The 10,111-nt window shown below is 39.7% G+C and overlaps 1 protein-coding gene across 1 annotated transcript; it reads right to left on the bottom strand.

Annotated features, from left to right (window-relative positions):
* Positions 1-1,687: 1,687 nt before the first annotated feature.
* On the bottom strand, positions 1,688-5,976 carry LOC118430450 (caltractin-like). Its single transcript, XM_035841325.1, has 6 exons — positions 5,725-5,976; positions 4,726-4,871; positions 4,303-4,410; positions 3,449-3,552; positions 3,167-3,227; positions 1,688-2,571 (listed from the first exon to the last, which is right to left on the bottom strand). The coding sequence occupies exons 1-6, from the start codon at positions 5,845-5,847 to the stop codon at positions 2,460-2,462; spliced, it is 654 nt and encodes a 217-aa protein (XP_035697218.1). The 5' UTR covers positions 5,848-5,976; the 3' UTR covers positions 1,688-2,459.
* Positions 5,977-10,111: the final 4,135 nt, after the last annotated feature.

The raw sequence follows: 10,111 nt of genomic DNA, 5'->3' as shown, positions 1-10,111 counted from the left end.
TTTGATTCTTTCATAGGTAAAATAGACGTCATATTCTCCCAGTATGGTTGTATCTTTAATTGAAATGTTTGAGATCCGTTTATTTTTATTCAGTTAAAAATACTTATTGCTACACAATTCAGCATCACTTAAATCTTAGTAATACATTTGCTGAGAAATAAATCTTATTTTCAAATTCTTTTGGCATTTGGAGACACACCTGCGCTAAATCTTAGAAATCTTTTGGAGTTTGCTTCAAAGTAAATTTTCTCACATTTTATTTCAGACTGAACTCTTTCTCTAGAGTTGTTACCACGCAAAGCCAAGTCCTACAACTCTACCAACCTGCAATACTCACTACGCTATAGTCTTCAGTTGCTGTACAAATTCTGCCATCAGTTCCTCTTAACTACTATCTTCAGCTTCCTAATAAAAGCATTCACTAAAACTGTCTTCTTATTTCAATTCCTGTTACTTTTTCCATGCAATAACATACAGTGCTGCACAAATAAGGTATTCTTTAGATATTGTTAATTTGTTACTGAGAATGAAAACATTCATGTTTTTCATGCTAAAAAAGCAAGTACCCATTGTTAATCTCATTTGTCTCATCTACTTCTATAACGTACCATAGGTTATTTTAAAGAGAGTAAAACTCCAAGATGAACAAAGCTCTACCATTGCCAGTCCCATTGGTAACAAATGGGCTAAAAACAGGAAACGTTAATTTCCATCAAGTTTCAGATGATTTCACTTTATGGAAATTAAAAATACTCCTTGCTGAATTTTTCGTTTGTTTTATTTTTTAATCGGATACTTTATTGACAAAAAAAAATTGCAACTACCATCTTGAGATATCTTTTTTTTACAGTTATTTCAGACTTTTTCCAATTGAAAAATGTTCAAGAATCATTGAATTCCCTCATTTTTCTAAAACCGATTCTTCATACAATACTGTCATACATCTGCTTACATTTTAGACACCCTTGATATGCAGGGCTTCAATTTAAATTTTGATATAATCTAAACCAACGTTTTTGTGCAAAAAGTCCTGTTTGTAAACTTTTGCAGATTCCAGAAAGCAGCACTAGCTCTAGCTACTTAATGTATCTGATATAGGTGTCTGCTGTAGAAGTATTTAGTTTTGCTAGCAGCTGTTCATCTCGAGCCACAATGTCACTTTCTAGACTTGTGACCCATGTGTAATATACAAAGTGTCTATGGCAGGTTACCATGGTAACTGTGCTGCTGTTCACATTTATGTTGATAATGAGAATAATACATCCTAATTTACATATTGTCTCATGTGGTCTGTCTGTGTCCAACACTACTATTATACTAGTCATGACTCAGTAACTATGAGTTTGTCTTAATACAGTCATCTAAAATTTTCACATTGAATATATGTTCACATTCATGTATGGGCTGTCACAATTTTGGATACATACTAACATAGGTCTATGATGCCTGGTCATGATCATCCACTGATTTTTGTCTGTGTAGAGCAATCTTCTTTAAAAGTTATATTAAAACTGCCATGCACTGTCCAATCATAATTTGAATAATATAGGCTATTAAAAGTCTTTTCTTGAAATGGATTACATATGCTCTGTTATGAATCAGGGACATGTATAATAATATTGTGTATGGGTCCCAGCAAATTATTGCCTTTAAGTTACCTAAATAATGTACCAAACACAGCAGATGGTCAACCATAGCTCTTCATTTTTTTATTGTTCATATTTACACCAATGACACAAAAATGGAAGAATACTCAGTTGCTTTGACAAAAACTATTGACTCATAAAATATATGTAGCTTGTAGCAAAAATAACGTCCTTGCTTGTAGTAATAGTAATCTCTCCATCTACAGTCAACAAACACCTTTCTTTTACAGTCCACTTTGAAATCATCTATGGCCACAACTGTAAGTATCCACAAATTGATGGATTAGGTCTTTTTCATTGCGGGCTTCTAGCAGGTACAGGACTTAAATAATGCTAAGTCTGCCAGTACCTGACCAGTACAAACTTCCCTGCTGTGCAATATCACAGTTTTTCCCCTTCTCATGAGTTTCCTTTACATGGCCAGCATGTTTCCTGTATGATAGTCCTCGTAAGATCCTTCTTTGTAGTCTTCTGAAAGTCCTGCAGTTTTGAAACTATAGCTTTGGTATCTTCTGTCAGGTATGCAGTCAAGTATCCTTTGTAGCCAATCAGATTGATGAATGTTCTCGAATCCACCAATCACAGAAGACCTCAGTACAGTTTAAAATATCATTTGTAGCCAATCAGATTGATCATCATCATATTGTTCCGTGCCAGTACTGCAGCCAGATTGATGAACGTTCTAGAGTCCACCAATCACATAAGACTTTAGTACAGTTTCAAGTATCCTTTGTAGCCAATCAGATTGATGAATGTTCTCAAATCCACCAATCACAAAAGACTTCAGTTGGTGTGCAGTACACTCTTCACCAATCAGAAGAGGTTTGTCTTGAGCATGATGTTGATGAATTCCTCCTCGTCCACAGCGTTATCACCGTTCATGTCAGCCTCCTCGACCATCTCATGGATCTCTCGATCAGTGAACCTGTTTTCAGGAATACAAAATCATATTTCTCATTAATCTTTACATAGCAGGTCATCTATATGATTGATAACTCATGTCACAGAAATCAAATAATGCAGTCAAAATCATCTGATAACGTGCAGTTCATCAAAACCTAATCATATACAGTGGTACTGTACTGGAAATCATTGACAGGTTGCTTTTACAAAGTGCACCTAAGTCCATTGATTACCTTTTATTCATCCTACACAACTGTAGCTATCTACATACAACACACAGGGGTTACATATAGCATTCAATGACATGTATTTGGGCTGATCAATTTAAAACCCAGATACATACATTCATGGATACATGTAGTACATACAACAGAATATCATAGCCATTGGAATTCAGTACAAATTGTAATCAAGGAGCTTTTATCAAGCTAAAAGCTCTTTGATGTAATGTACATTTTGCAAACAAAGCAAACTTAGACAGAAAAGTCTTAAATTGTCTGAACAACCAATGCAGTCAGTATGGTAACTGTTACAGTGACTGCCTAACAGTTGATCTTATTTGGATTATCCCCACAAATTTTAAGGGTGACACTATAGAAGAAGAGAGTGTTCCTGACCTGATGCCAGCATCCTTACAGGCCTGCTTAAGGTTACTGACAGTGATCTTCCCTGTGTCATCTGCAAATGATGGTGAAAGATATTAATAAAGATAAGTTTCGAATATAAAGAAAATCACTGCATTCTTAGCAAAGACGAAGCAAAGAAATCTCCTGGACTTTGCTTGCATGAAACTTTGTGCAGCTGATGTACATAATGTATCTTCTTTTTTCAACTCAAAGCTACATTTAAAATATCTTAATATACAGCAATTTTCATGCATGAAGTTTATGACTTCTCACCATAGTCCATCATCTTGAAACCTTGTTTAATTTCCTCATAGATGTCTCTGGAGTCTCCTTGTCTCTCTATCACCATCTCCAGGAACTCATTGAAGTCAATCTCTCTGGAAAAGTACCCACAAACTTTCATTAGCTCAGATTCTCCATCAAACAGTGGAGACAATTATATTAAAAGAAAGGAAAAGCTGTGTCATAAGTGTTGTAAGTATTAGGATCATCATCATCAAGTATAGGATAAGAAAATACAAAGTTGCAGGTGTATGAGAAAGATCAACTGTATTTCAAGTAGACACAGGGCTCTAGCCAGCGTCCGTTTTTCCGTCAATTGACGGAAATTTGCTGCGTCTGACGGAAAAATTTTAAAACCAATCCGTCAACCTTGACGGACAAAAATCCTTGGTGGAAGCTACAGGCGGCTTGGGGACGCCGTCCACAGCCGTAAAAGCCACACACTGTTTGTTTTGCTATTGTCATGATTGTTTGATAATGTGTGTCGGTCCCCTTTCGCATACGATGATCTGATTAAAAACCAGTTTTTCAAGATCTCAGTTCAGTCTCTCTACAGTGTTTTCGCGGTTTTTGCGACAATGGGAATTGGTTGACGGAAAACAATTTCGAGCTGGCTAAAGCCCTGAGTAGACAAGATATAAAAGATGGTTCAAACAGAAGGAAAACTGGCTAGGTCTACATTTAAGAAGACATTTGAGATGATTCAAACTTTGACTATAAACAGCATTATAGGATTGAGTAAATTTTGAGCGATGTATATTTACTTTGAACCTTCATAACTATATACATCAACGTATGGTTCGATCAGGAATTATTTTAGGGTGTTCTGGTTTTTGTATTCTTACCCTTTTGCCTTTTTGGTGACGTTAAACATCATTTCACGGACGTCCTCTTTGGACATTTTAAACCCAAGAACTCTGAAGGCTCTCCTCAGCTTCTGGGCATCCACAGTGCTAAAGAGAGAAATGAAAGGTTATTTTTATATTTCATGTGCATATAAACCTAGTTACCCATGTCACACTGTTTTACTACAGTATTAAAGAAGTACTATTGTGATAGTAATGTTAGTAACTTAGTTTCTTGAGAGGATTTGTGTGTTTTTGTGGAGACAATCACAATTTTTTCTTGACTTGTATATGTTTTCAGCTTGAAAAGACCACATTTATCAATTTTACAAAACTACAATTTTTCCTGACACCCTATATGCATCAAGCCGATCTGGGGATACTTTATTATTGAAGAAAATGTCTTGTATATATCAGGCTTACCCAGAGCTGTTTGTGTCGAAGACGTCGAACACCATCTTGAGTTCCCTGATCTCCTGAGGAGTGAGTTGTTCCAAGACTCTGGAGGAGATCTTCATCCCCAGTAGCTCCTTCTCATCTACTTGTCTGTTCAGTAGCAGTGCTCGCAGCTGGGGAGGGAAGATGTACATTTTACATTTCAGACCATTGTTTATCATGCTAATGTTACATTGTCTAAAATTCACTGTGTTACTGACACTAGCATTCAACGTACACCTATATTTCTGGCGGTATCAGGACAACTCGGCACCTGGGACAACTCGTCCCCAGTCAATCAGGACGACTCGGCACCTAGCCCAGGACAACTCGTCCCTTAGTTTAGGACATGTCTGCACCACATATACTCAGTACATCATGTGTAATTTGGGCTCGTAAAACACTTTTAACGATCTTGGAGCTCTATAGTCGATCTCATGACTGTAATTTTCACTTTGCGAGGCGAACTTGGCTCTGAGAGGAACCACTGTGACATTGTCGGCCCCGGCCGTCAGTTCACCCGAGTCGGCTCAGAGACTACTGGATTACATTATATACATGTACTAGCTAGGCTAAACACTACATTACATTTCTGACTTGTCTAACGAGTGGATTGACTAGAATCTAGAGGACTTTGGTTGCGTAGGAGTATCACTCCGGGATACTCCTTAAACTCCTCATTAGAGTCATTGCAGTCCATCATTAGAGATTCTTCAGACTGTTTTTCTCGTTTTCAGTTTTAACCAGATAGTTAACAGTTTGTAAGAGTCGGAGAGGAACACAAGAACTTGAAGAACTGTTTGTGTCGTTATAATAATGTCTCCCTCTGACACCGTGGAGACGTCTGGAAAGGTTGTTCTTCTCATAAGTACTTTGCCGTATCTCACGATGCAATTCAGAAAAAAAAAACTATTACTACAGGTTGTCGATTAAGATCTAGATCTAAAATGTGTCATATGAGATATCATATAACGCTGTTGAACTCACGCTCTCGCCGGGTCTGGGCGGCGGTGGGACCCGGACGTTGGCGGCGATCGGGTCCTCTGGCTCCCTCGGGGACGCAGACTCCTCCCGGGCAGACTTCTTCTTCGACTTCTTCTTCCCAGGCATCTCACAATCCACTTAAGAATCCTTAAAAAACAAGAAGTAAGATATATCTTTGACTACAAAATGGAACTTGCGGAGATGCCACTTTTCTAGGTTCATGCGGCCGCCATCTTTGTTACCATGGCGACCCGACGTCCCGTGTAAACATAGCTGACCCTTGACCTATTTGAACAGATTTGGAGGCATCTTCACTCCGTTTTTAGCCAGTCCATGAAAACTACGAAATGGAGCTGATCTAGAAATATTTCTCAAGTTACAGGTAAGCTTTTTTATCATTCAGCGCTTGATAATAGTTACTTTTATGGGGTTTGATTGTTTAGATAAGGTTGACGTTCTAGAATGGCCTTTTGTGAAATCACAGTCATTGTCAACAAAGACCTGACCCTAGAGTCGTAGCCATGGTAACTCCTTGCGATTGTCAACACTACCTGCCGGCTGACCTTACGTTATCCGATAGGTGACCTACAGGTGTGAAAATAACACCTGGTCTCACCTGCAGCCGCCGACCCACTTCCTAATAAGGGCATGCATGGGCGAGTGTTTATTAAACTGCCGTGGAGGCACGATTCAAATATAAACAGTACAGCGGTGACGGTGCGTCGGTTTAAAAACCGTCTGAAAACGGCTTCTCTTCGTCATTTCTATCAGTCGACTGACCGACTAACATCAGTTTTGCTTAGTTATAATCGGAAGAATCAAACGGTTCGTACCAAAACAGGTGTCCGTTTGGATATTGGCTAAGGTGTGTCGAAATATTGAGTGCGGAAGTGGTGTTCCCTGTGGTTTTGCGTCTACGATATCGCGGTTGTAGTAGGTTATTGAGGACTTAGACCACGTCGATGGCAACAACCAGTACCCGATCACCCCTCCAGAACTGCCAGGTCTCCCGTGCGGTCATGGCGGGCAGGACCGACACCGTCAGGCCGGCCACAGCGGGCAGCAAGCCGCCTCAGCCCTGCGTCTTCGAGGTCAACTTCGCCGGTAACAACAAGGAGAACAAAGGCAGTAAGAAGGACCTACAAGGCGCATTTCGACAGGTAGTTGAGAATTTGATAACGTATTTATAGTTAAGCTTTACGTCTGTTCAATCATGGTGTAATGTGAGCAAACTAAATACCATCATGAAAACTGACAAATCCTACCACATTACTTAGTACTCGGTTAGTGTAACCGTAACTAAACGGATACTTGTGACCCACCAAACGCCATAAGATTTCTTCAGATAAACTCTTCCTCCAAGTAATAATGTTAACTCTGGTAATTCTTTAAGAACAACATTTGAAGTCTAAGTAAACATTTCTTAGTTAAGTCTTTCAATTCAAGCAATCAACGTTGATATAATTTCTTATTCCCAGTATGAGTTATTATTACTCATTTTTCGGAGTCTATAATCAAGTCATACTTTTCCTGGGGTTTGAAAAAGATTGTTATTTCATTTGAAGTATACGTTAATCATTTGAGTTAGTTATGTGCATACTAGGGCTGGGTATCGGTACAGCGTACCGGTACAAAACCGGTTTTTCTTATTGGACCGGTCCAGAAAAACCGGACCTGAAAAAATTAGGTGGACCGGATGTTGGACCGATTAGAAAATTAACAGATTATTTTATAAGGCATTCACGCGTTTTGGCGCTTGCAGGTGGAAGAAAATAACACGAGTTAAGTAGAGTAAAGTTTGTAGTAATTTCTACCAAGTTTTACAGCCAATCGCACAGGTGCAGTTAGCGTCGTAGGATTGTAAAACGTCAGTGTAAGTCTAATGCTCCACCAAACAGATTTCTTTGTTGTGAAATGGACCATTGGTATGAGTCATACTGAATCAGGTCCAGGTTCAGGTCCGGACCTGGACCTAATCCTTTGGACCTGAACCGGACCTGGACCTGAATTTTCTGTACCGGTACCCACCCCTAGTGCATACTATGAGAGGTGTAAATGTATGTATGTGTTGGCACCCAATATCAGCTAAGCTGCTGGTTTTGCCATCTATTGCATTGTCTGTAATAGGTTGGTAGCATTGTCTGCAATCTCATCAAATATCGAACGTCATCTTTATGCGAATTTGACGTTTAACGCATGTATTTTTTTCTAGTACAAGAAACGGCGTCAGACTGAGCTGAAGACACAACAGCTGATGAAGGAACGGGAGCTGCAGGCCAGGGCCGATCCCACCCGCATCGAGGCGCTGCGGCACAAGTTTCTGGAAACGGCCAAGAAATATTACGGTGTGCCCTACGCCAAGAAGTATCACCACCCAGGTAATTAACGTGCCACCTTTCGTTCTTGTTCTACAATAAAGTCAGCCTGCTCATTGAACAGCACAGAAAGACATTCCGAAAGATTCTTCAAATCATTGTGATGGAGAGTATTGATATCATGTTCCTGTTTCGTTCATCGATGGCAAAGCGCAGTCCTATTTGCATATCCTTCAAAACGCATACGGGATTTAAGATAACGTTATAGGTTTTAAAGATAAAGAATTCCTTAGCTTGAAAAACTTTGGTTCAGTAACGTTGTTTGAACGCCACCTAGATTATATACAGAGGTCAACGTACGTTAGGCAGAGCCGTTGCGCAAAGTAACATTTACTCAAAAACTTAAGCAAAAAGTGGACTAAAATTAGAAACCGTCAAATGTTTCAGACAACATCGGATGTCGACGTCTTTCGTCGACGTTAGTGACTGTACGAAAATCTGGATTTGTTTACGCCAATTCTAGGCTTTAAAATGTCCCACCGTTAGTTTGAAAGTTAATCTTTGTTGGTAGAATTATTCTTGAACAGGTTAAACTGTAATTTCCAACACACAAAAAATGCATATGGACGTACCACATTTTTTGCCTGAACATTTCCAGTCTTTGTCATGGAATGAACAATCCACTGCTGCTGTGACGTCACTTTTATGCAGATAGGAGTAACTCGTTCGAGAACGTCGACCATTAATGTAGTTACTCTGTTGGATTGCGTATCTTATTATATCACCTAAATATTTAACATTTATTGACGTATCAGACGTTCCGTCATCACAGTTGGTCCTCCCCTTTGCTCTTACAGACAGCCCAGAGTACGGCTCCCCCCTGTTCCTGGACTGTTGTGGACTGGTCCGACGCGTGCTCCGGGAACTGAAGGAAGACTTCGGCTTCACTATCGGGTCCTGGAACCAGGCGTACATGTTCGACACCTTACCCAACGTGGTGGAAAGGTATGGATGATTTTGATATGCTCTTGCCGGGCCCGGTCGCATTCGCTTCTGTACATTTTGTAGAGCCTCCAGAACTCTTAATGTACATCCCAGAACAACAACTTTTGCATGTAAAATATTGAATTGAAGAAATTTGTTGCGTTGAGCCATCGGCTTTTAAAGATCTTGTTTGTTTTTGTTTTCTTTTTGATGCTACGGCAGGTAAACCGTCGACAGCAATTCTAGGGACAACCTAGGGCGTCTCTTGGATATGTTCAGCTGGTTTATGACGTCATAACCGTGCTAAAATCAAAAACAATCGAACGAATCGTGTTACCGCGCCTTTGTTATGTGTATACGTACGAATTCTGAGATAATTTTTTCATCACAAATATATTCCAGAACAAGCGTCGTTAAGGATAGTTGTGGCCATTGTAGAATGTTTTATTCTAGAACGTTCCTGTGTTTACTAAACACTGTTTTAACTTTTAGTGATCGTTGCTTTCACTTCTCTAAATACCGTACCCTTGGTTCTCCAGGGAAGAGGACATGCGTCCCGGTGACCTGGTGTTCGTGTCGGGGATCTACTACAATCCCAAGTCTAAGAAACAGCGTCACAACATGGTTCACGTGGAGATCTGGGCCGGAGAGGGAGAAAAGGTAGATCATTAGTTTTAAACTGAACTTACGACGGGGACTTGTAGAATCTACGTTGCTTTATCTTTCATATTGCTATAGCTAACTTTGACGCACAAGTACAAACCTGCAGCCTTGACCTGACCCTATTTGTGAGCAACTGCACCATCATTTCCCTGCTACGTCTATGGTAAATCAGTCATTCTGCTTGATTCGCTATACGAAACCTAACAAATATAAAATGTAACAAAGTTAGTGAATGATATGTGATACCATGCAACTGATGAAGTAAGGTTTCATCTTGCCAAGTAGCTCAGCAAAAAGAAATGAAAACAGCCAATTGATAGCTACGCAAGCAACTGGATATGATCTAGGAACAGACGCTTCAGATAGCATTCTCTGTCTTGCCTCGAGTGACTGCAAACCGGTTTTATCATCCCCACTGATCTCACCAC

The sequence above is a fragment of the Branchiostoma floridae genome, chromosome 14 (assembly GCF_000003815.2).
Source record: "Branchiostoma floridae strain S238N-H82 chromosome 14, Bfl_VNyyK, whole genome shotgun sequence".
In the NCBI taxonomy this organism is placed as follows: domain Eukaryota; kingdom Metazoa; phylum Chordata; class Leptocardii; order Amphioxiformes; family Branchiostomatidae; genus Branchiostoma; species Branchiostoma floridae.
The sequence above is the reverse complement of the archived record's forward strand: the minus strand, read 5'-3'. Positions and strand labels throughout refer to the sequence as shown.